Source organism: Mus caroli, unplaced genomic scaffold, assembly GCF_978045245.1.
Source record: "Mus caroli unplaced genomic scaffold, Mus_caroli_1 scaffold_9, whole genome shotgun sequence".
Taxonomy (NCBI): domain Eukaryota; kingdom Metazoa; phylum Chordata; class Mammalia; order Rodentia; family Muridae; genus Mus; species Mus caroli.
Genome location: NW_028227264.1, coordinates 111628414 through 111655175, shown reverse-complemented (window position 1 = coordinate 111655175; position 26762 = coordinate 111628414). Strand labels below are relative to the sequence as shown.

General features: G+C 43.5%; 2 protein-coding genes across 2 annotated transcripts; one reads left to right on the top strand and one right to left on the bottom strand.

Moving 5' to 3' along the window:
• The first annotated feature begins 1093 nt into the window (after positions 1-1093).
• On the top strand, positions 1094-13662 carry Glipr1 (GLI pathogenesis related 1). The gene is made up of 6 exons (XM_021174790.2): positions 1094-1451; positions 4705-4944; positions 10216-10301; positions 12528-12613; positions 13386-13412; positions 13508-13662. Exons 1-6 carry the CDS (start codon positions 1278-1280, stop codon positions 13660-13662), a joined length of 768 nt encoding a protein of 255 aa, XP_021030449.1. The 5' UTR covers positions 1094-1277.
• Krr1 (KRR1 small subunit processome component) lies at positions 13091-26289 on the bottom strand. The gene is made up of 10 exons (XM_021174788.3): positions 26149-26289; positions 22964-23136; positions 21764-21898; positions 21403-21528; positions 21242-21325; positions 19965-20021; positions 19074-19244; positions 16253-16330; positions 16074-16167; positions 13091-14639 (listed from the first exon to the last, which is right to left on the bottom strand). The coding sequence occupies exons 1-10, from the start codon at positions 26228-26230 to the stop codon at positions 14497-14499; spliced, it is 1143 nt and encodes a 380-aa protein (XP_021030447.1). The 5' UTR covers positions 26231-26289; the 3' UTR covers positions 13091-14496.
• Positions 26290-26762: the final 473 nt, after the last annotated feature.

The following is a 26762-nucleotide window of genomic DNA, read 5'->3' as shown; positions in this document are numbered from 1 at the left end:
TCCCTAACATTATTAATGATACTCTGTTATGGTTGTAGAAAGGAGCCTAGCATAACTGTCCTGTGAGAGGCTCCACCCAGCAGCTGACTAAAACAGATGCAGTTATCTACAGCCAAGCGTTGGACAGAGGTAGGGGACTTTTTTTGGAAGAGTTGAGGGAGGATTGGAGAGGATGGGATCCCCACAGGAAGGCCAACAAAGTCAACTAACCTGGACCTCTGGGAGCTCTCAGAGACTGAGCCACCAACCAAAGAACATATACTGGCAAGAAGGGGAGTGGGGAAGTGGGGGGGTGTCAACCATTTTTTGAAATGGTGACCTCAGACAAAGGCACACAGGCCTTCTTATAGGGAACCAGGGGAACTCTCCAAACGGATTAGGTAATCTAAATTTTCCTTGCTGGGTATTAGGGAGTCCCAGGTGGTCAGCAGTCTGCATTCCTGTGTCATGAATGTTTAACCATAGGATAAGATAGGGCTGCCCAGCCCAGACGGCCCATTCTGAGATAAGACATTTCCCCATTTTTGTGATTGTCCCAGGCTGTTCTTTGGGAGGTGGTTTTATGTCCTTGCTTCTGGATTTTATGGTCTGTTCCTGGAGCTGGTGCCTTATGGCTTTCTTTTCAAAATCAGACCTGGCCCTTAAACAGACACAAGTGGAGTTTATGTTGTCCTTTCAAAATAGAAAAAAAAAAAAAAAAAAGAAAAGAAAAGAAAAGAAAAAAATTTTTCAGTGCAATTACAGTGAAAAGTCTCATTTTCTCTGAAACCATAAAATACAAACCATGTTGCTTTGCACACCTTGTTTGGTTTTATAAATCTGGACAAGAAAAACAATCCTCTACTCAACTCTCATTAAAGTATCCTTTGTTATTTGTTTGCCAAAGAAAGAGAGAGAGAGAGAGAGAGAGAGAGAGAGAGAGAGAGAGAGAGAGAGAGAGAGAGAAAGAAAGAAAAGAGAAGAAAAAAAAAAAAAAACACCATGAGCTACAAGCCATATATGGAGAAGTCCGGTGTAAGTTTCGTGACGTCATGTTCTGCTCTCAGGCTCCTCAAGCTGAAGTAGGCTGTGCTTTGTAAAGCTGGTCATAAAAAAAAAAAGAAAAAAAAACCCAGCATGCTGAAGATGGAGCTCAGAGGCAGAGCACTTGTCTAGCATAAACAACCCTGGGTTCATCCGAGCTCCAACAGGGAAACAGTCTGCAGACTGAGAGAACCGAGCATTCTATCAGAACCCCGCGGCTCTGGATTCTAGGTCCAGCAGCAACCAGAGAGACCATGCAGGCCATCCTTGCTGTGATGGTCTGGATGGCTTCCTCTGTGTCTAGTTCTTCATTTACAGAAAGCACTTTGCCAGATATAACAAACGAGGACTTCATCAAAGAATGTGTTCAAGTTCACAACCAGCTTCGGTCAAAAGTGAGTCCACCAGCCCGGAATATGCTGTACATGGTGAGTTCACTAGCAAGGGCTTGTTGCCCATGTCAATCAGAAGCAGCTTGCCTGCATTAATTTGGGTGTGACTTCTGGGTAACCCTGAGTGGTTTTCTTTCTTTTTTTCCTTGTAATGGACGTGTGCAGTAAACTCAGTTTTCGATCAGAGTCCACCGTAACCTTTCCCCGACTGTCTTGAGCAATACCACTGGCATGATTCAGTTCTTTCTGCACACTTCCTTTCCGCAGCCATGAGCAACAGACTTCTTTTTTGTCATGGTTTTTCCTGTTAATATTTCTGAGCTTTCTTTTTTGTGTCTTAAGGGTTCTTTTTTTTTTTTCATTATATATGCTGTGTAAAATAATGGTGTTTCATTATGATAATTCAGTGTGCTTAGGCTACACTCATTCCTTGTCCTCTTGGCCCTCTTCCTCTGATCGCTTTCCCCTTCTACGTTTCTGTGGTCTTCGGTTGTTTTCCTCTACACTTCACATAGAAGAGGTCATGATGCTTTCCCGCCTGCGTCTGCTTTATGCTACTTAATGTGATGATTTCCAATCCCATCTGTTTCCCTGCAAATGTCATAATTTTGTTCTTGGCGACTCAACAATACCGCTCAGTGTGTTTATATAGACATATCTGCACACAAGCTATTTTCCTTACCCTTTCATCTTTCTGGGAACCACTGGATGTAATCCATAGCTTGGAGGTTGTGAGTAGTGCCACAAAACAAAACAAAACAAAACAAACAACAACAAAAAAAAAAAAACCATGGATATGCAAATATCTCAAAATGTGCTGACTTCCATCCCTATAGAGACAAGCCCAAACATGTTGTAGCTGAATCACACGCTAGTCTTATGTTTATAGTTTGTGGTGATACTGATTTCCATAGTGGCTGAGCTAATTTACATACCTATCAGCAGCATGTAAAGGCTTTTTCCTCCACCCACATATCAGCAGACTTAACAGTCAGATTTCCCTAATGGTAAGGATGTTGAGCTATGCTTCTCTGAAGGACTGTGTTCAGCCCATCTGTTGCTTGTTGGATTTCTCACCCTTTTAGGGTTTAATGCTTTTAGCTCTTCATACATTTTAGGTATTAATCTGCTGATGCATAAGTAGCTGCTACATATTTTCTTCCTTTTATTTATTTATTTATTTATTTATTTATTTATTTATTTATTTATTTTTTCCGAGACAGGGTTTCTCTGTATAGCCCTGGCTGTCCTGGAACTCACTCTGTAGACTAGGCTGGCCTCGAACTCAGAAATCCACCTGCCTCTGGCTCCCGAGTGCTGGGATTAAAGGCATGTGCCACCACTGCCTGGCCTTTTTTTTTTTTTCTTTTTTTTTACTTTCCTTCTTTCTTTGCTTCTTTCTATTTTTTTTTGAACTTGATATGTAAATGAGACTGGCCTAGAACTGAGAGATCTGCCTGACTCTGACCCCTTCACGATGATACATGCGTTTAAAGGCATGTATCATCATCATGACCACTTTTTCTTCCATTCTTTAGGCTATGCCCTCAGGTAATGTTCATTTTCACTGTGCCCGTGGTTTCTAATCAGTGTAGTCTCACTTGTCAGTACTTACATATTTCCTGAACCATTGAAGCCCTGTTCAGAAAATTGCCTGTGCTTCATACATTGAAATGTTAGCCAAAGTAATTGGACAGAACAGAAAAAAATAAAAGCCACAAATTAAAAAAAAAAAAAAAAAAAGATGTAAAATTGAGACATTTGGTTGTGGCAGTTTCAGGTCTCATATTTAGGTTTGTAACACACTCTGATTTGTTTCTTCTACACTGTATGAACCTGGTTTTGTGCTCCTTTGTGCATACATATTCAGTTTGTCCAGCACCACTGGTCTAGCTTCCTCTTGCATTATCTCCTTGTCTGCTTCGATGCCAATACGCTTCTGTCCCTTTTGACCAGCCCTCTGGTTTTGAAGTCTAGATTGACAATTCCTTTAGCACTCCAGTATCTGATCAGAAGTCCTTGCAGATTTTTTTTTTTACGGGCAGAGTGAGACGTGTAAGCATCTTTCAGTGGTCCTCGAATTTGAAAACGCCTCCCCAAAGCCATGAGCACGAACAGCCTTCCTAGCAGCCTTTACAGCAGTGGTTCTCAACCCAGTGCTGTGACCCTTGAACACAGCTTGTCATGTTGCATGACCCTCAACCAGAAAGCATTTTTGTTGCCACTTCCTAACTGTAATGTTGCTACTGCTGAGTTGTAATGTAAGGATGTTTTGAAAGAGAGGAGTTGCAACCCACGGGTTGAGAGCCGCTGATCTAGCGTTATCTTCAGCATGCCTTCAGTGTTTCCTCGTTTTCACTGTAGGAGTCTTTTATCCCCTTAGTAAGATGGTTTCCTACATATTTTACTGTTGGAGAACTGTCAGAATGGAATCATTGTGGAGATTTCTCTTTTGGACACTTCACTGTTCCTTCATACAAAAGCTACCGTGTATCACGTGCTGATTTTCATTGTCCCTGATACATCATGGGACTTGTTTATCTCTTAGAGCTTCTGGTTATTCAGGCAGTAGCACTCGAAGACATGGATGTTTCTGCTTCTCTCCCATTCTTTGACCTCATCACTTCTCCTTTGTACTGGCTGCTTTTGTGTTAACTGGACACAAGATAATACGAGTCATCAGGGAAGGGGCCTCAGTTTCCAAAATGCTTCCATGGAATCCAGCTGTAAGGCAGTTGTTCTCTATTAGTGATCGATTTTGGGGAGGAGGGGGTCCACCTATTTACCATCCCTGGGCTGGTGGTCCTGGGTTCTATGAGAAAGCAGGCTTGTTCCTTGAGCAAGCCATGGGAGGCAAGCTAGTAAAAAGCATCTCTCCGTGGCATCTGCATCAGCTCCCATCTCCAGGATTCTGCCCAGTTTGAGTTCCTGTCCTGGCTTCTTTGAACAGAGATGTGGAAATGAGAGCTGAATAAACTTTCATTTTAAACTTCCTGCCCAACTTGCATTTTCCTCAGGATGTGTCTTTGGAGCAATAGAAGTGTATGATAGTATTCTAATTAGCAGGCAGAGAGACTAGTGAGCACTATGCTGCTTCTGGAGTCTACCTCATTTGTCCCTTTGATTCTTCCTCTCTAAGGAACTGGAACCTGGCCTTTAAGTAGTAAGCCAGCGGGGTCCCCAGATCTGAGTTGAGTAGGCAAACAGTCTTGTGTTTGTTAATAGTAGTCTTAAGTTTTTGAATAAGATATTTCTTTCTTGACTTCTATATTGTTTAATTATTTTTCAGTCTTGGGACCCAAAACTAGCCCAAATTGCAAAAGCATGGACAAAATCTTGTGTATTTAAACACAACCCACAGCTGCATTCACGGATACACCCAAATTTCACCGCCCTGGGAGAGAATATCTGGCTTGGCTCTCTATCCATCTTTTCAGTATCTTCAGCCATCTCCGCCTGGTATGAAGAAATTAAGCACTATGACTTCAGCACTAGGAAATGTAGACATGTCTGTGGCCATTATACTCAGGTAAGTACTTCCCTATAGCTTCTTGGAACCACCTGTTTAAAGATGGAACGAACTGGACTTGGTGTTGAACAAATATATAATGAGCTAGTAGGATTATAAGAGGAAAATATACGTGGAAACATGAGTTACATGGATAAAATCATATGCAACGGCCATTCATCTAGACAGTACGAGACACTCGCATGAGATAACATTGTGTTCCTTAAATTTAGCCTTGGAATATGGCTGATGAATGAACTTGAAGCGTCTTCTCCCTAGCTATGTGGCTTTAGAGAAACATCATAGTCTCTCTGAGTTTGTTGATGTATGGGTGTTAGACCCTCCCTTACATGTTTGTGGTTAAGAAGGGAATGGGGCTTTCAGCTTAGGAAGGTAAATGGTTGTCATGGTTACATCTTCCAGGACTTGGGAATTCATAGCCAATCTTCCATGATGAGCTCTGCCTTCGGCAGGGAAGCCAGAACATGGTCGCCTACTGGAGACGTTTGGACCACTAATTTGGTCTCATATCTATGGGAGAGATAGGATTTTGAAAATTAGTTTTCCCATGTCCCAAGTATTAGCCTTCCTTTTTTTCCCTCTAGATGAAAAGGAGGAACTTACACATTGAGGGAAGTTTCTGCTGTCTCAAGTCTGTCTGACCTGAACTTGAGTTTTCTCTTCCTGTTCTGACTCCCTGGGAGGAGGGATATTCATATGGGTAACAAGTCTGTTAAAAAGCAAATTGTCTTCTGACTGCTACATATTTTGCATGCTGAGCTACTGAAATTCCAACGAACAGGCCCCTTCATAGACCTTGCACACCTCCTTTACCTGGTTAATTTATCCTGAAGTCTCTTTACATTCGACAAACTCTACTTTCAAGAACCGACTCCCACGTCTGTTCCTCCATGGACTAGGGTGTGAGCTCTTGGCTGGATAGTTTCTGTGTCATCTTTGCTCATATGGCCTCTGTCAGTTTCTCTTAATTGGACTAGTCGTGCACACGCATGTCTCCCCAAATCAGGGAGAGCTCTCCTGAGAGCCAGAAGCCATCCGCAGCTGTACTCTGCTCCCCCAGTCTTGCTCCTAATTTCTCCTTTCCCACACTTCTGAGACTGTAAAGTATTGTCATATAAGCTAATATCGCAGAGAGAGCTGTGCAGGAATCTGGACCAACACTTTGTCAGTAGCCATTTAACAAAGAGTGCAGCCCCGGAATCTAGTTTTGTAATAATTTATGTTAGAAGAGGATTTCTGAGAAATCCTTGTCTAAAATTCCTGTTTCAGCCTTCTAAGAGACCTTAGTGGTGGTGGTGGTGGTAAGGTTCATACTACTCAAGTCATTTCACGTTCCTACTGGAAAGTTACCTACAGTAGGATCTAAACTCTACTTACCCTCCTCTTTTGAACATCAGGTTGTTTACATATATTGCCCAACGATAAACAGGTAGAGCATAAATTTAGTTTGATCGTCTCTATGAGAATAGTATTGACATACTGATTAAACATTTTAGCTTCATGTTCACTGAAGACAGACTAGCAAGTTTTTCATTTTTGTTTAATAAAAGATTTTCTGGTAGGCAAGTTCCAGATAGGACTGGAGCTACAGAATCTGAGTTCATATTCCTGCCCTGACACTGTGGCCCTGGCTTTGCTTCTTTGACTAGTAAGTACAGAAAACAATGGGACTAACTGGATGGCCCAGGCTGCCCTCAGATTCACTGTGTAGCCCAAGTAAACCTTGAACTCACAATGAGCTTCCTGTCTCATCTTCAAGAATGCTGAGGTTATAGATGTGAGACACCATATCCAGCTAAGCCTAACTTTGAAAAAAAGAAGAAGAAGAAGAAGAAAAAGCTGTTTGCAAGGTCTCTTCTTAAAGGCCTGGTGCATGTTGGAAAGTGGGGAACGGTTTCCTTAGGTGGTAGGGTCCAGACAGAAGAAGATGGATAGGTCATGGGGGTGTTCACTTGTAAGGGATGCTGGAAATGTATCCCTTTTCTCTATCTTTGGTTTCCTGGCCACCACAAGGTGTGACTAGTTTCCAAGACCCTCATCACAGACCCAAAGGCAATGACAACTGTGACCATCCAGGACCCAGAACATGCCTTCCCACAGATATTTTGTCACAGTGACTAACAACTAATATATCAGGCTGTCCCTGAGGACAGCCTGGCATTTCCACCTGCCTGCCCTCAGGGATATACTAGCACCTTTGTCATCCCTTGTCCCCAACCAATGCAACAGGTATGACACATAAAAGCTCTCCTTGCCCTTTTCTATTACCTCTGCCTATATGGTCTTACTTAACCTTGTGACTTCAAGATTCGTATCTCTGTTCTCCCATCCTCATAACAGGGCCTATCCCAGTCTTTACTGGAATATATAATAGGCAGCTCAAAATGAACACTTTGAACAGAACCCTGTGCCCAAGTTCCTACCCACCTTGCTTGGTCCCTGGTTTTCTATAAAAAATAGTACCTGGGTCCCAAGCCCAAATGCTCCCCCACATGCAGAATAAGATCCAATGTTCTTAGCTATTGTTTGGTTTTGTTTTGACATATAAATCCCATTTATTTAAAAAAGTCAGACATGCTTCTGATACCTTTCAAAATCTTCACCTGAGATTTCATACTAAAAAGAATAAAATGATGTAGCCTTCTTTTCCAGAGATGAAACATTTTTTTTACAATCAAAAAATATTTTTGTTATTTCAATGTGTGTGTGTGTACATGCATACCATGAAACCCAACTCATATGGTAGTCCTTGTGGCAAGTGCCTTTATCCCCTGAGACACTTCACCTGCCCCCCGTGAGAGGTGCCCCTCTTAGGAGCTTTTTGGGAGATAGGTGTTACATATACATTTGCATATTGATATCACCTAAGGATCTAATACAGTGTATAATTTCCACACTGAACATCAGTCAGGGTCTGGATGGAGGGGCAACATGGAGACTTGAGTAAACCTCTCAGATGTTTCCTCCTCCTCCTCCTCCTCCCCCACTCCTCCTCCTGCTCTTCTCCTTGCATTCTTTTTTTTTTCTTTTATTGGATGTTTTCTTTATTTACATTTCAAATGTTATCCCCTTTCCAGGTCTCCCCTCTGGAAACCCCTCTCCCCCTGCCTCTATGAGGTTGCTCCCTAACTGTCTTAGTCAGGGTTTCTATTCCTGCACAAACATCATGACCAAGAAGCAAGTTGGGGAGGAAAGGGTTTATTCGGCTTACACTTCCATACTGCTGTTCATCACCAAAGGAAGTCAGGACTGGAACTCAAGCAGGTCAGGGAGCAGGAGCTGATGCAGAGGCCATGGAGGGATGTTCTTTACTGGCTTGCCTCCTCTGGCTTGCTCAGCCTGTTCTCTTATAGAACCCAAGACTACCAGCCCAGAGATGGTCCCACCCACAAGGGGCCTTTCCCCCTTGATCACTAATTGAGAAAATGCCTTACAGTTGGATCTCATGGAGGCATTTCCTCAACTGAAGCTCCTTTCTCTGTGATAACTCCAGCTGTGTCAAGTTGACACAAAAATAGCCAGTACACCAACCCACCTGCTCCCACCTTCCTGCCCTGGCATTCCCCTACACTGGTGCATCAAACTCCCTCAGGCCTCAGGTCCCTCCTCCCATTGATGTCTAGCAAAGCCATCATCCTCTGCCACATATGTGGCCAGCTCCACGTGTATTCTTTGGTTGGTGGACCAGTTCCCGGGAGCTCCAGGGGGTAGGGGGGTCTGCCTGGTTGACACTGTTGCTCCCCCATGGGGTTGTAAACCCCCTCCACTCCTTCAGTCCCTTCTCCAACTCCTCCATTGGGGACCCCGAGCTCAGTCCAGTGGTTGGCTGTGAGCATCCGCCTCTGTATTTGTCAGGCTCTGGCAGAGCCTCTCAGGAGACAGCCATTATCAGGCTCCCATCTCTTTCCAGCCCCGTTATTCTTGAGTCATGAACTCCATCAGCTTCCAAGAATTCTATCACCCAAGCCTGAGTGACCATGTGCTCATTCCTATGCTGCTAAAATAAACCTCCAGGATTGCCTCCCCCCCCCCCAACCCAGTCTTCTCAGTCCATCTACTCCGTAAGTGCCAAGTGGACTCAAAAATAAATAATCTTTTTCTTACCTACCAGAATTCCTTCAGTCAGCCCCCTTTGATCTCATTGGCTGTGACTGTCCCCCAATCAGACTGTGCCTCCACTTGCCTTTTTTCTGCCACCCTAACATGCCAGGCAACTTTTACTCCAGCACCTTCATCCCTGAGAATGGACGGTGCCCATTCTCCAAGTCTTCTGATCTGTCTTTGTCTGTAGTCTCACTTACATCTCAGGGAAAAAGGTCACTTCAGAGATGGTTTTCCTCAACACCCTTTGAATCGGCTGCTTTCTTCCCTTCGAGGTTACCCTGTTTTATTTAGTTGCAGCTGCTTTCTGTAGGAAGTGTTGTAGCTGCTCAGAGGAAGCATTGGAGATAACAGGATGGCTGAGCACATGGGTTTGCTTTCTTCAGTGGAAGGATGATGCCCGGTCACCTGGAACGCCGCAGTCAACTTGGGCAAACAATCCAGGGATTGCTCTTCTATTAGGAGCCAGTCTCCACCTGGATTTCCCCCACAGCCTGAGAACTGTCTGGGCTTTGTTTTAGTGACTAGAACGTTTCCTTCTGAAAGAGGCCCTATGCACGTTGTCCCCCATCAATAGAATACATCCTTACGCTTAGGACAAACCCTTCCTCTGCTCTAGGCCAGAGCCCTGAACACTTTATTGGCCAACAGAACTCACTCTTATTGGCAAAGGTCACAGGTGCTTTGCTACTTTGCAAGGGAATTTGATGTAGCAATCCTGAAGTTTGGTTGTAAGAGTGATCATGGGGAGACTCCCCACCACCAGCACCACACACACCCAGTTTGACTGTGTGGAAATGTGTGAGAGAAAAACCCCATGATCAGGCTCTAGAAGATGTCATTCAGCCTGACTGACCAAGTCTGGCTGTTCCTAGTGTTCATCTCTTCAAGGTTCATCTCCTGGCTCGCAGTGATAGCTGCAGGAACGCTATGACAGCTTTCCCAGATCATCTTGTCATGTATGTGTTTATTTTACACATGCACTCACGCACACTGTTCTGAGACTGTAACTCAGGACTTGTGTCAGCTGAGTCCAGAGTGCTTAACATTCCCTTAGTAGACTCTTATGGGACTAGAGCAGATATTCCTTGGCACAGCTATAAAGGCTTGATAATAATCAAATGGTCATTGAGTCATTTCTGTGGTTAAGAAATCTTCTTGTCCTTTTAGGTTGTTTGGGCAGACAGTTACAAACTTGGCTGTGCAGTGCAACTTTGCCCTAATGGAGCAAATTTTATATGCAACTATGGACCAGCGTAAGTGCCTGAATTCTAAAAATATGTTAATATAGGTATTTATCTGTAATATAGAAAATCTAGAAGTATAAAGAAAAAAAAATCTCAAGGCCTCTAAATCTGCTCAGAGACTTACTACATTAATACTGTGTGGGTATGTTTATACACACATATATATGCTCTAAAACACTACAAGAAGCCGGGCGGTGGTGGCGCACGCCTTTAATCCCAGCACTCGGGAGGCAGAGGCAGGCGGATTTTTGAGTTCGAGGCCAGCCTGGTCTATAAAGTGAATTTCAGGACAGCCAGGGCTAAACAGAGAAACCCTGTCTCGAAACAAACAAACAAATAAAACACTGCAAGAGCATTCTTTAAGAGTAGCATGATTAAAATGCTTGCCAAAGATGTAAATTGATATATCCATAATACCAGGAAAGGGAACTGACATTAACTTATTTTGTTTAAATCAGAGCAAACTTTCACACACTTCAAAACGTAAGTAGAGCTGCTCAGTTGACACTAATTACTTCAAGGCTTTAGACAGTTGAACTTTTCAGAGAGCAGCAGGTTAGGTTCCAATAATTATAAAACCGGCAGATAATGTTGTGTGGGAATAGTCTACATGTTTCCCGTGTTAGCTTATTTTTTGTTGATATCGTTATTCCTTTTGTACAGGGTGAATGTTATTTCAATTTTTCCTGTTTCTTGAGAGTTGTTTGTGTCCTAATATGTGGTCAGTTTTAGTGTCTGGATGGGGGATACTCTATGAACATGTTCTAACCCATGACTCCAGGGCTCACAGAACAGGGGAGTGTAAGCTTTGGCCCTGAGTGTGCCCAGTGTTCTTTGGGCACTGCCACCTTAGGCCATCCCCTTGGGGACCTTTGCTCATATTCTGTGTCTTCCCTCTTTCCCAGGATCCCAACCCTCTTACGCACCCCCTCCCCCCGGGTTTCTAGAACAAATTCAAAACTATTGTGCTTGATTCGGCAGAGCACGGTAAAGTCTGTCTGTCTTAAGGAAACTCACCCAAACCAGCCCAGGTCTTCCTCGTTTCATGTTTGCCCCAAAACAAATCTACCAATTTTAAGTGACATTTTTCCCCTTCTCTTTTAGTTTGGAATAGACAATTAAAAAAATAAGATAACGCCGGGCGTGGTGGCGCACGCCTTTAATCCCAGCACTCGGGAGGCAGAGGCAGGCGGATTTCTGAGTTCGAGGCCAGCCTGGTCTACAAAGTGAGTTCCAGGACAGCCAGGGCTATACAGAGAAACCCTGTCTCGAAAAACCAAAAAAAAAAAAAAAAAAAAAAAGATAACAGTGATTTAATCACAACCATTCTACAACTTAGGCTGCTTATGGAGTGTTGTGCTTTTTAACAATGAAAGACACTGTACTATATTTCATTCCCGGTCCTACATGCATGCATATAAATATATGAATATTTATACATATGTATGCATATGTATGTATATGCCTGTATCTTCTAATCTCTTTTGGTTTCACAGTAAGTTGCTTTTGGGGGGTTGGGGCTAGGGAATGTGGTACACTGATAGAACATTTGCCTAGCATGGATGAAACTAAGTTATCCTCATAGGATGCATAGGAAAAAGTCCAAACATGTTAAAGAGATCAATTACTGAGTTCTCTCTATCCCTTAGATATTTGGTTAGATAATAGTTATCAGTTATTATCACATTTATATACAAATAAATTTTTCCTAATTTTCTTTTTTCTTTTGGAGGTCATTACCCCAGCCGAACCATGTATCTAGTAAAAACCATGATGGCCTGGTACATGGAAAACACCTACAAAGTGTAATAGCTTTTCTAGGATAGCCAGTGTATGGGTGGAAGTTATCACATATGCTATGGGTTAAGTAGAAAGAGCCCAACATAAGACATTTCTAGATTTTTTTTCTTTCCTGGTTCACTCATATAAGCTGACATCTTTGGCAAATTATTAATCTCTAAGATCTTCAGTTTCCTTACCTGCTTAACAGAAACAAAAATAATTCCTCAAGACTCCTCATAAATGAGACAGTATAAATTAAAGTTCATAAACACAGGGTTCACGTGACATAAGCCCTGCAAATACTAGCAACCGTCCACTTGCGTCTGTCTCTCCGCATTTTTCTAGCCTCCTGGATCTCCCTCCATCTCATCATCTGGATTTGGTCAGACATTCGGAGTAAAGTGCAGTTAGTTGTGTTGGGGGCCCCTGTACTAACGGTCTTCTGCTTTCCAGAGGAAATTACCCAACATGGCCATATAAGCAAGGAGCCACGTGCAGTGATTGCCCTAAAGATGACAAGTGCCTCAACAGTCTCTGCAGTAAGTAAGATAATAAAAACTTTCCACAGAATTAAGGTATGAGCATGATTTTTGAGCTGGCCTTGGTAAGACCCAGAAGCCAGCTCAACATACTAGGCACAAAGAAAGGATGCATGGGCAGAAGTTTGGAGATAATGCTACAGGCCTGGAGGTCTTGTGTCTCTCCATACTGGTAGGTAAGTCAGACTAGGCAGAGCTGAGGCTGCAGGGAAAGTTTAACAGACTGCCCTTAAGAAGTCTGATTTTTCCACAGTGTGAAGGGAGCAAAAGCGACTGCAGCTATGTAATCCCATGGTTCTTTGCTGCCACCTCTGTAGCAGAGTGGCTCACAGAAGCAAAGCTGGGTAGGGGTGCTTAGAAGGGAGGGGGAGACATCATCTGATAAGCCAGATACCCTGCTGAGACTTTGGTGTCCTGCTGGGTTGGATGAGAAACTGCTACCTCCTTCATCATGAACAAACTAATTAAAAGAAATACTTTAATTGCATTATTTACAAATCATATTTTAATCTTTAGTTTCAACCATAGCTCAAAACCAGATTCATCTGGTAGTTGTGGCATGATTTTTTCAATCATCCTGGTAGTATTTCTTTTGTACAAAAATTTACATATCAAGTTCATATAAAAAGACTGAAAAATATCATATTGATACTGCAGCCAAAACTGATCTTTGAAAATCATTGTACTTAAAGCCAAATCAAGGTCACAGTTGTAAAGAATTAGAAACATAGCTTCCCCTACACCTAACTTTTTCTTAATTCTGGTTTTACAGTTAACCCACGACGAGACGAGGTCTCACGTATGTATGCAAACCTTAAGCTGTGTTCCCGGGGCACTATGTAGGCTGGGCTAGCACAGCACGGGAAACTGAGCACGCTCTTCTTCGTTTCACAGGTTACTACTCTGTCGATTATCCGGACTGGCCTATATATCTACGTAACAGATACACATCTCTCTTTCTCATTGCTAAGTCGGTTCTTCTATTACTGTCTGTTATAATTACCATTTGGGTAAAGCACAAATATCCTAACTTGGTTCTTTTGGACTAAAGCCGTGGTTGGAGGACAACTGATTCACATGTGGCTATTTAAAAACTTTTCAATAAAATCTCAGTCAAAAGAACTTCTTCTAAGTCTACAGAGTTAACTTGTCTTCCGGCATTACGAATACAGACTGACCAGGTTGCCATAGCCAGGACTGCAGCGAGTGACGCACACCCAGGAAATCTCACATTTCCAGATCTGTAATACTCATGTTGATAATTCTAAATCCAATTGCCCTCAAGAATTCTTGCTGCTCTTGCAAAGCCCAGTGTCTGATTTCCAGTCCCCACACTGTCTCACTACCACCTACACCTCTAGCTCCAGTGGATTCTATGCCCTGCTCTGGCTTCAGTGGGAGAAGGGGCCCACATGCTTACATGCAGGGTATGATACCCATATATATTTCCTGGTACCTCACTCAGAACAGTGACAGATTTGATTTAGAGGCCTTGGATTTTCTGTTGTTGTTTTTTTAATCCTGGGGTAAAATAATAAATTAAGTGGAAAATTTGCATGTATTTTCCTCAAAACCAAATGTTCTGAGATTATGAAGACCAACCAATGGCAACAAACATTGGATTTGATGACTCATTCCAAAAATCTATATAATTTAAAATAACAGGTATTCCTAAAACATCTAGGCAAAACTTGCCTGGAACCAGTTGGGCACAATGTATACGTAGGTATCTACCTCCTACGTATTTATATTTACAGAGCATACGTCCACAAACAGAAGTAAACTGGTCATGATTTCCTGAGTTTGACTCAGCTAAAGCCTTCCCATCTCAAAATCCTTTACAAAAGGAAACACCTTAGAAAGTTTGGGATTTTTTCCCAATGCTACTTTTTTCTCTTCTGCTTCTTTTCGTCAGCCTCCATCTTGAGCTTAACTTCCTCCGCTGTAAGAGCGCCCAGTTTCTTCGTCTTTGCTTTCTTAACCTTTTCCTTGATAGCAGCCACATCAATCTTCGTTTCGGTAGAAGCTGCAGAAGTTTAAAACAGACGCAAATGTCATATTATACTTTTAAAGGTCATCTATGAAACAGAGACATCTGAAAACAGTTGGTCCCTCGAGATGAGCACAACCATGCAGATGAAACCCCATGGCTGACAGCATACTTAATTCAGTCGGTCAAACTCATTCTTTACACATCACATGATTTGTACAAATTACACATAATTTTGTACTTTGGAACTTTATTCATTAAGAAGCCAATTTTCCACACTACACACAAAGTATTTTAAAATTATATTTCATGAAAAATAAATATAGAGAGATCCCTTCAGTAACTATAACAAGGCTTATCAAATTAAGCTAGAAGTATTTTAACATGATTTTGTTAGTAAAAACTGTAATGTGACAGCATCTAGTGTTTTTTTTTGTTTTTTTGTTTTTTTTTTGGTTTTTCGAGACAGGGTTTCTCTGTGTAGTCCTAGCTGTCCTGGAACTCACTTTGCAGACCAGTCTGGCCTTAAACTCAGAAATCCGCCTACCTCTGCCTCCTGAGTGCTGGGATTAAAGGCGTGCGCCACCACGCCTGGCTGCATCTAGTGGTCTTAACAGGCCAAACTATTTTAAGGCTAAACTAAATACAAAAAACAATTTTAAAAGGATGCAACTTTTTCTTAGCATGAAAGAATTAAAACTTAGAATGTACCATCCAAAAAGCCTAGAGATTTTAAACCTCCACTCTACAGGGTAACTACATCTTTAATCATTGATGGTTACACAGCTACCAAAGTACTTAAAAGTGGGTATCCCACCTCCTTGTGCTGAGGTTGGCTTTGGACGGTTACTCTGACAAGTGCTACCAGAGTCAAAGGAAATGGAGGACAGGTCAGAATGAGGCCAGGTGTGGTTAAGCGGTGACCTGAGGTTTTTCCTCCTGACAGCTTTTTTTTTTTAAGATTTATTTTATTTATATGAGTACACTATATAGCTGTCTTCACACACACCAGAAGACGGCATCAGATCCCATTACAGATGGTTGTGAGCCATAATCTGGTTGCTGGGAATTGAACTCAGAACCTCTGGAAGAGCAGTCAGTGCTCTTAACCACTGGGCCATCTATCCAGCCCTCCTCTTGACAGCTTATTATCAAGACCTTAAGCTGATGAGAAGTATGTGTTAACACAGAAAGGAGCTTTTAAGCCACAGCTGGGAAAGGCCTCTCCAGTGTGGCAACAATGTTTGCATGTCTTCACAGAGATGACACGTGGTTCTGGGGTTACATCTTTCCCAATAAGGAATCTAACCCCAGCCCAGGACAGACAGACACACACGCCTAGATTATAAAAACCTCGAGGGTCACTTTTGCCTAGGCTCGTGAGTAATTCACCCAGCCGAGGAAGCCCGTTGTTTCGTAGAGGCTGACATGCACTCTGGGGTTGTCTGTCATAGACCGCGGACTTCTTACCTTCCTTTGGCTTCACAGCTGGCTTTTCCTTAGGCGGAATAAACGCTTTGTTTCGTTCTTCCTGCCTCTTTGTAAGAGCTTCTGCTTGCTTAGCCTACATCGGTGAGAAACGCCTTAGTGAAACACAACTAGTAACAAACTGTGCTCTTGATGCTGTGTGGAATCTGAAAAATCCTTACCTTTATTGCTTCCATTTTCTGCCGCTTCTTCTGATTCGCCTTCAGAAAGTATTCACCACTGGCCAATTCTTTATCAATCTATTAGAAACAGCATTTACAGTTAGAGCAGAAATAATGTAGACGAGGGAATTCCCTAAGAAGTCAGTGTCCTTGGGGTTAGGAAGGGTGGCATCAATACTGATTAATGACTGGTCACATAGAGGTAAGTACAAGCTGAGGTTAATGCACATGTGGAGCTAGGATAGAAGGTGTTTGTGATCCGCACAGCTGACTAAGTCAGGTAGGATCAAATGTCAGGGTGTCAGCAAGGTATGAAAAGCAATCAGATGAGTCTGGGGGAACCTGAGACTCCAAGAAGGCAGAACAAGTCTTAGAAAGGATAGAAACTACGGCACAAAAGAACAGTGAAAGGCTCTAGGCCAGGTGTGGCTGTGCAGGCCAGGTGTGGCTGTGCATGCTTTTGGTCCACACCCCCAGGGAGGCTAAGGCAGGAGGACAGAGCTCAAGGCCAGCCAGGCCTACAGGACTAGACCCTGTCGCAGAGGAGAGGGGAGAAGCTAAGAGGAAGAGGGGACCCAAACAAAGCCACTGTCTTAATTCTTATACTTTCTCACTTCAAAGTCCCTTGAGGTCAATGTCATCACCTCACTTAGGCATGAGGACACAGACTCACAGTCATGTCATATAAAATATCTTACTCACAAAGAGGTGTGAGCACAAGTCAAGGCACTGCTGTTTCAAGAAACCCCTCCCTTCACAAAGAAGAGACAAAGTAATGGGTGTACAACCTTGTTTTGGGGTGAAAAAGCACATGGGTCATCAACAAGAGAGACTGAAGTACTATAATATTAGAAAGCCCACAACAGTGGGTGTCACAAAGGGGGTGCTAAGGTTCCTACCAACTTTCCTGTGGAGCTGCTGGGCCAACATCCCTGACTGTCAGATATAAAGACAAAAAGCCCACAGGGCAACGATCAATACTCACCAAGAAAAGAGGTAAGACCCAAATAAAACTATTAGGAAAAGGGGGAATACTAAAACCCACACTAACTAAATACAAAAGTTTGCTAGCAGTTATTACACAACTACATGCCAATTATATGACTTGAAGGGAAACATGCTCTAGGCATTTATAAATCTGTCAGTGACAAAGAGACTAAATGAGTATTGTCTCCTAATAAAAGGGAAAAAGCCCAGGACCACCAAATGGCTTCAGTGCTGAACTTTTATTTTAAACTTTCAAGAACTGACTGTTTTCACTCAGCATGGCACCAGAGGCCGGTAAGTAGGCAGTCCATCGGTTTATGGATTCAGTTACATAGAAAACGCAAAGGATGCCATGGAAACATTTAAAACTGATGAGTGAACCCAGGAAAAGATACAAAATCAGCAGTCAAAGTCCTTAGCTTTTCTATCCCCAGTAACAAATTTACTATAGTCAAGGGCATCCAATCTTTTGATATATGACACCATAACACCCATCTACAAATGTAGTGGCTGCATTCATGGTTATCCAGGGAAATGTGAGCAAAAGGCTGGGAATGCCGGGAAGTTACCTTACTCACTAGAACCAGCTTTAACACACACGTGCGTGCACACCAGCAAACTTAGTAAGAAAGCACAAGACCTCTACGATGAACATTATAGATCAACAATGAAATGGCTGAAGATAGAGATGGGAAGATCTTCCCTGTCAATGGATTCAAGGAATTAATAGTGATGAATGTCCACGTCACCGACAGCAAACTATAATCAATGCAATTACTGTTCTTCACAGATGGGAAGAGACAATCCTAAATTCATATGGAAGGACACAAGATCTTTAGTCACAATCCCTGACTTAGCACAGAGCTGTAGATGTATAAAGACCACCCCTGCTATGTAACAGGGCTCCTTTGGCTCCCACTTTCCTTCCTTCCCAGAACAGATGCATTCCCACTGCTGTCTCACTACGAACACCATTCTCACTAACACCCCTGCCCCAGCCACTGGCCTTAAGGGTTTCCCTGAAACCCCAAACACAGGTCAGTGAGGAAGGGAAGACGGTGGGCAGAAAATGGTTTATGTTTAAATGAGAAACGACATAGTAAAGACTGAGTACTGTGAGATACAGGCAAAGAAAGGAAGAGTCAAACCAGATCCCAGATAGGTGGAGCTCCAACTCAAGCACAAAAAGAGACTTTACATGGGTCAGGAAATGCGAGACAAGAAGTCTAAGGAACTCTTTTCTGATGACCTCAAATATTCCAGAGCTGTACAATGCTGGGATCTGCCGGGTGTGGGAGAGAACAGAAAGGGGACAGAAAGGACTGCAACGTAGTTAGGCCGAGCAGAAGTTGGAGACACAAACTTTTAGTGAATTTAATCCAATTTCTCCACTTTAATTTTTTTGCCTAACTCCAATTTTTGAGTTTTCCTGGGAAGGTGTGGCTAAAGAATGTGTATATGAGAAAGAGAGGCGGAGAGAGGAGAGGGGCTCCTGGCTGTATGTGTGAAGGAGAGGACCAGAAGACAGCTGACAAACAAGGAAGGAACCTGCAGCTCACAGCTACGGCAACAAATGCATGTCGGAGGTAAGACTTTGCAGTATGTAGTCAAAATGTGAAATCCCTAGGTAGCTTTTAGCCTCAGAGCCCTGGCTGCCTGACACCCCCCTCCCCCAACACAGTTACTCACAATGGGATACCCACTCCCCAGACCCTTGCTATCAAGTTCTCACGTCCTAACACATGCACACCTACAGCCAACCCAAACTCTAGTGTTTCCAAACTCAGGATAATGTAGTTTCATCCGCACCCAGCATTCGCCGCTGGCCACTGACCTGACTCTCGGGCTGTGGGGGCGGGAAGGGCGTGTACTCCTTCTTGATGCTCTTCTTCTTTGGTTCCTTGCGCTTATTCACATTTTTGTGCTTGAACTGTGGCAAAAATCTTTCCCAACTTTGTGATCGTAACTCAGAATCTTTTGCCAACTCCCGTTTAATCATCAAGGTCTTTAGGCACATACATATAAATAAAATTATTACTTTAAAATTCATACATCATCATCATCATCACATTGCTTCTAAAAGTAAGGACAAGCTTCTCGCGTGTTCAGAATGAAACGAAACTAAGCCTGCACAACCAGCCGGAAACTCTAAGTCTAGATCAAATGAAGATAACATATGGAAACGAAGCTCAGCTTCCCTGCCATCGTCCATTGAATAACAGGGGGAGTTGGTGCTTAATTAGCTGTTGCTTCCAGTGAGTGGGAAGCTTTCAGTAGCAACTGAGGTATCGTAAGGCCCAGGAATTTCAAATCACTTTTACCCCCAGCTTCCTGAAATGTCAGTGCATCCCGCACAAGCACCCATCAATACTATGGCTGCGTTCCAGCTCAGTCAAGTGTCTCCCACACACGGTGCACGCATTAAATCCCAAAGGAAGCTTTCATGCAACCTCAGAGTCCAGACTTTGACACAGGCAGAAACTCTACTGATGCCGCCTCTCCTCAGTCCTCAGCAGCCTCTCTTCACTGTACTGCAATGCTACAATAAAGGTCAGTGTCTCTCCATAGTTTTTACAAGGGAGATACAATCTCCAAAGAGGGCCAGGGTGGGACAAATTTTATCCCCAATTCTCTGCACATTACATTTTCATACAATGTTTAATTTTCAGTTTGTGAAGTTAGAACTCTGACAATCACTAATTACTAATGTATAAACAAGACTCACTTTAATGTTATAAATTGGATGGATATTCTTCATGGTATCAAGGACTACTTTTCGAACCTGAAATTTACAGAGAAAAATGAAGCGGTCACAAAGATTTCAACAGACTGGACAGAAGAGGATTAAGCTCCTGTAAACTATCCCATGAATCAGAGTCTATGGCCACACTGGATCCCGTGAATCGAGTCTAGAGCCACACCAGATACACTTTAACTGTTCTCAGTGGCTTCTCCATCTTCTGTGACAGCAGTCAACTGTTTTAAACAAATTATGTCTCATGACTATGACCATACAGTAAATAACTAACAAAATACCCAAGGCCCTACAAGTACTACTGATTTAGGGCAAGACAGCTGGATTTAGAGTCAAAAGACGAGGGTTCAAATCCTGGCATAGGGGCTACAGCTCAGCAGGAGAGAGCTTGCCTATTGTGCACAAGGCTTTGGGTTTGATTTCCAGCACTGCAAGAATAGTAATTGCTATTATAATAATAAATAATAACCCTGGGACTACCACATCATGTAAGAGTCAATTAATATTCCTATTTCAGCTTTATATCTGTAAAATGGAGATAAAACTATATCTCAGATCTACTGTAAGAATTAAGTAACATATTTCCAAAAATGTAAAACTGTAAAGTATTTGATGTTATTATTGCTCCATTAGAAAGAGTAGGTAATTTTTGAGAGAGAAGCCATAAGAATGCCTACTAAAGGAATTCCAAGAGGGAGGCAAACCACACAGCCAGATCTAGCTCAACACGGTAAGAACAGGACCTGACAGGAAGCTATGTCCCATGGGTGTTCTCACAAGATCGGAGAAGGTGCAGAGATGTCTACAAAAAACACTAAAGCAAAAGATCCAGTGGTTTAAAGGGAAAGGCTGCAGAGGCTGACCTCTACTGGTTGCACGAGTTACTACACTACCAGGACCTTGGCTCAGTATCCAGATGCTGGCACCCTGTGTGGATGCAAGGTCTATTAGGTAAGCTAAGAGGATCTGAACTCCCTCTGAGGTCTTACAGTGGGAAGGATGCCTATGCATACACCTAACTGGGAACCGCCATGTCTCCACAGCTGTCAAAGGTTGCCCAAAGCACCTGAGATTCTAGGAAGTGATGACACCCTCAAGTTACATGTCGAACAATTTACAACTTAGAAATCAAAGCACATTCTAAAAATACGCAACGATTAGAAGACATTACCCGATGAACACTTATGTGACAACCACGTTAGTTATTTCATGTGTGTCTGGTGGCAGTGTCGGGTCCTAGCTCTCACCTCTTTGAGGCCACTGAAAGGTCCGATGGCTGAGACCGTGTTCCCCTGAACCATGACGTAACAGTTTGTCAGGAGCTCCAGTGCCTGAGGCAGAAGAGCAAGATCAGACTCAGTGCTCGGAGAGTCAGCAAGAGGTGCCCATGCCCCGTAACGACAAGTACCTTCAAGGTGGATCCTTTGGGACCAATAAGCCGCTGTCTTCTCTTCACAAATCTCTCTTTATTTCTCACTAGAGAGCCGATTTTAATGATGTCACACGCAACATCATCCTGAAGTATCCGTACTGCCTTTTAGGAGAAGGGAAAAAGTATCAGCATTCTTCTTTTCCAAGCCCAGGCTACTAAAATGCAAGTACAAACATGGACACTGGGAGGAGGGTGGTGGGCAGATGGAAAGACACAGTATCACAGGCTGGGGAACACGCTCCCGTGCTTTCCTGAGACCCTGCCCACTTTGTTTTTGTGTGCAGAGTCTCTCACTGGCCCAGAGCTCACCAAGTTAATCCCCCTGGCCCAGACACACCTGTTCAAAGGAAACGCTCCTGGCCAAGAGCTTTATTAGGTCTCGGGCCCTAATGATGATGTAAGGGTCAAACGTCTTCTTTGTTGTACAAACAGTCATGCTACCCTCGATCAAGTCCAGCGTTGCTTTAACATGCTACAAAAAGAAGGAAAGAACCCAAAATGGGTTCAGTTGTAAATCAATATAGAGTCGACCCCAACCAAACTAAGAACCTCTGTGCCCGTGAGCTAACTACAAAGCCTCTCAACTCCCTCCCCGAATAATCTGGGCCGTTAAATACAAATGATGAATACTTGATTAATTTCACACTTGGCAGGATGTAAGAAACTGAAGCAATTGTAACCCAAGACTGAGAAATGAATTTTCCTTTTCAATTTCTTTCTACCTGGTTAAGGGACTAAATACAAAACAAATTATGACAGGTTTACAATGCAATAGTTAGCAAAAGTGAGCACTAACTCTCAAGAACAAGACCCACGTGAGGGAGGAGGGAGAGTGCACACTCGTGCACATGCACACGTGGAGGCCAGGGGTCGGCTCTCAGTGTCACTCCCTAGGCACTGCTTGGAGCTCACCAAGTTAGCTGCTGGCTAGCCCGTGAGTCCCGGGTCTTCTGCCTCCATCCCTGGCTGCTTACACGGGGTCTGGGGATGGAGCTCCAGGCCTGAGGCTGGCATTACAAGCACTTCACCAACTGTGTGAGCTCCACAGCCCCAGGAACTGGATTTTACCAGAGCAAAGCAAAAGGCTCTGTTCTGCCTTGTGACACATTCAGAAGAATCCTGCATCACGATGGGTGAGCAATGAACATCTCAACACCGGCACTCTGGAGACCTGGCGGCAGGGAGCAAACATGGGAAAGCTGGTGCTCCAGCGAGTGTGCTTTAAAATAAACTCTGAAACGTGGCTTGGCTCAACCTGGCCAGGTACATGAGCCCATGCTTACCACCACTGCCTACGAAAGGCAGTTGGAGGTCTGGATGGAACAGGTAATCCTAGATGGCTTGAGGAACCTCTAAACCATTATGAATGAACTCTAAGAATAAAGGTTACCTAGATTCTTTTAAATACTAAAGGAACCAAATTAAGCAGCTATTATGGCATTTCAAAACCAAACTCCACCAGCACACACAAATTTCACTAAAAGTAAAGGCACAAGCAAGAGCAAGCTCTCAAAGGAACTGTTTAAAGCAGGCGTACATGCTCATTCAAGGCCTTCTGCACCAGCGGCCAGCACTCCTTCAGGTAAGCCTCTCGGTATTTCGGGAACAAGGTTGCGAAGCTGCTCTCCTCCAAGAGTCCTCTGGGATTGTCCTCTTTAGAAAAAGCTGGTTCCTTCCAACCATCAGGGACAGTGAGGAGCTCCGCCTCATCTACAGAGGAAAGAATTCACATCACATGGTAATGGTCCTTCACACACACTCTATGCACATCTTCATAAGATCACCAATGCATTGTTTCATATCCGCATCCCTGGTTGTTACATTATTCAGCATCATGACCATGGCCCCATCATCATCATGCTGTAATAGGATCATCTGAATACATTGCGGTTGCCTCATCACAACAAGGATGCTTTCCCTGTACCCACTCTAACTGGGATGCACCAGTAGACAGCAATTACTAAGACACTTTCACTGCACAATAATGTGGTTCAAACACCTTATCACTTTTATCCCTTATTATTAATAACCTTTCTGACTTTCTTGGTACACAGTCCTACCCCCACCCCAACATGTCTGTGTGTGTAAAAAATTCCTAAAATTGGATTCTGGTGTACAATGTCAATTAACAGCCACTGTAAAAGAATTTTAGGATTTCCAAAGAGCTTTATACACACCTTTCATCAATAAAAGAAAGCCACTATTACTATTTCTACTTTATAGAAGATATTCAAACCAAAAGGACAGGCCAGAGGGACAAATGCTGAAATGGCCTAGGATCCTGACAACTATATGAGATCACCTCTGGAGAGCCTGCTTCACTTCTCAAAACTCCCTGTCCCAGAACTTTAGAAATCCCTCAAATCCAATAGCTACACGTTAACTCTACCCAAAGAGAACCATCCTTGATCTTGCAGCGTCAGCACACCTGTGGGAGTTTGTGGGCATGGCCATCTGGGGCTCCATCCCAGGCAGAGTGAATCTGCTTCTCTGGGGTGAGGCCCAGAGATCTGTGCTTAAACGTCATCCTGTCCTTAAACCACCGAGGTCTGAAAGGCAGGCCCTTGGCCCACGTTATCAGCCACAGGTAAGAAAATGTACTTTCTACTTCCATTCACTCTGGTTCAAGCTCCTGACAACGGGTCCTCATCAACCACTCATTCTCCAATTCCTGCTTTTTAAGAACTGCAAACTAAAATCCTATGAAAACCAGGAACATGGGGCGGTCGTGGCCCACGCCTTTAATCCCAGCACTCGGGAGGCAGAGGCAGGAGAATTTCTGAGTTCGAGGCCAGCCTGGTCTACAGAGTGAGTTCCAAGACAGCCAGGGCTATACAGAAAAACCCTGTCTCGAAAAAGCAAAACAAAACAACAACAACAAAAACCGGGAACATGAATTGCATTATGAGTGTGTCCAGATCCAAGTTAAACAGTTCAAGTGCTGTCAATCGGTAACAGGGAAAGGGGCCACCTGCCAAAGCACTGAAACAGGCAAAAGAAATAAAAGCCACTTTCACAACACTGGAAGCACAAATAGCCCCAAAACATGAAACTGTGCAACTTCATCATTGGTGAAACCCAATTAAAAACACAATCTGTATCTGAAATTGTATCTACTTCTTATCTACCAAATAGCACATTTTCTAAAGTGAAATAAAAAAAAAAAATCATGCTGGGCGGTGGTGGCGCACGCCTTTAATCCCAGCACTTGGGAGGCAGAGGCAGGCGGATTTCTGAGTTCGAGGCCAGCCTGGTCTACAGAGTGAGTTCTAGGGAAACCCTGTCTCGAAAAACCAAAAAAAAAAAAAAAAAAAAGAAAGAAAGCAAGCAAGCTCAGGCCCAGGGTTAAACCTTCCTAAGAGAGAATGTGCGAACCCTAGTAGAGGAAGGGCAAGGGAACTAAGGCCACTTAGGACCAAGAATATCACTTGTTTATTAGGTGAGGGTGAAAGTCTAGCTATATAAGTACATCCAGGACCTCAAAAACAAAACAAACAAACAAACAAACAAACAAAAAATCACTGTAAATTTGGATCGATGAAAAATCTCAGCTATTAGAGTTGAGCTGGCCCAGTTTCCCCTCCATGGTTGACTGTACCCTCACGCTGTGAACATAAACAAACCTTTCCTAAAACAAAAGAAAAAAAACCTGGCCCAACTCCTTCCGGTAGCATTAGCATAACTTGAAGATACACTGCAATTGAGTTTCCAATCCTAAGTTCCTACAGAGATCCTGAGGCATTGCCAGAAGACATACACAAAGGTGCTTACAAGAGCAAGCTGAAGGCAGAGCTCAAATGTCCGCCAACGGCGGAATTTAAATATTACACAGCATCGTAAAGAATCAGAAGCTAAAGACACAGACAACGTGCATAGAGTACACAGCTCCATTCATTCTCCTATAATTCAAAAGGAGACAAAAATCGAAGCGTTTTGTTAAAAATCATAATAGCTGTAGATAGGTAACAGAAAGCTCGAACGAATTACTCCGGGTACCAGAAAGGAAGCTATATAGCATCTGTGATTGGCACATAGATAACTTGAGGAAGATGGTCTACTCATCCTGTCAATTCCTCGAGCGTTGGTTTGAAGCTTTTACCGGTGTCTATAGTCCCTGCCGTATTTTACGTACTTAGTTTTTAAAAGAAAAAAATTTTTTCTTTTTAAATTGAAGGTAGGCAAAAACCAAACTCTCATCATAACGGAAAGAAGCAATCAAACTAGAGCAGCCAAAAATCAAACTAGGGGTTAGAGCTAAAGACTGAGAGCTGTGTCATTTAGCAACTTAATAACCAGATAAAAGTTCTGACAAAACTTCCTATTGAGCTCCGTCCCCACCTTTCCCCGTCCGCCTCCCTCATCACCATCGGCGCTCGCAGGACCCGAAGATTCTCCCACCTGATCCTGATCCGCATCCTCTCAACCTCCCCTCCCAGAGCTCAAGGCAGAACTGCCGCGCCTTCCACAATCTCTGAGTCCTCACGCTTTTACCGGGGACAAAAGGCACATCGGGTACACTTGCCAGGGACGGTCGCTGGCAAAAACACTGCGTTAGCTGCACGTGGCCGGCGCAACCATCAACACCCGCAACCCTCGGCTACCCCGGCTACCGCAGGCACTGCACAGCCTAAAGGAGGCTCAACCCAAGTGCGCGACCAAGGAAAGAGACAAAGATGCTTCGAGATCTGCCAGCTCCGGGCTTCGGGTCCCGCACTGCCTCACCTTGGGTCTCACGCTTCTGTTTCTGCGGCTGAGAGTCACGTTTTTGAGCTTCTTTCGCAGGCGCCTCCGCAGAAGTTGCCATCGCAAAACTGCTTCCGGCGGCCCCGGAAGCGGAACTGTTCTTTAAAATCCCGCCGGCTACAACGTGTAAAACGCAAAACGAGTTCCGGATAATCCCTACCAGACCTGCGTGGTCTCTGCTCAGACGAACAGGAAGCCGACGGGGGGTGGGGGGTGGGGGGAGCTTGACACTTCCTTCCCAGGATGCATTGCAACCTCGGTGTTGCACGCTGGGAATGGTAGTTTTCTTGTATCAAGCTCTAAATTGTAGCTACTTGTACTTCTTTTTTGAGAGGGAAAGGAAAGGAAAGGAAAGGAAAGGAAAGGAAAGGAAAGGAAAGGAAAGGAAAGGAAAGGAAAGGAAAGGAAAGGAAAGGAAAGGAAAGGAAAGGAAAGGAAAGGAAAGGAAAGGAAAGGAAAGGAAAGGAAAGGAAAGGAAAGGAAAGGAAAGGAAAGGAAAGGAAAGGAAAAAGGAAAGGAAAGGAAAGGAAAGGAAAGGAAAGGAAAGGAAAGGAAAGGAAAGGAAAGGAAAGGAAAGGAAAGGAAAGGAAAAG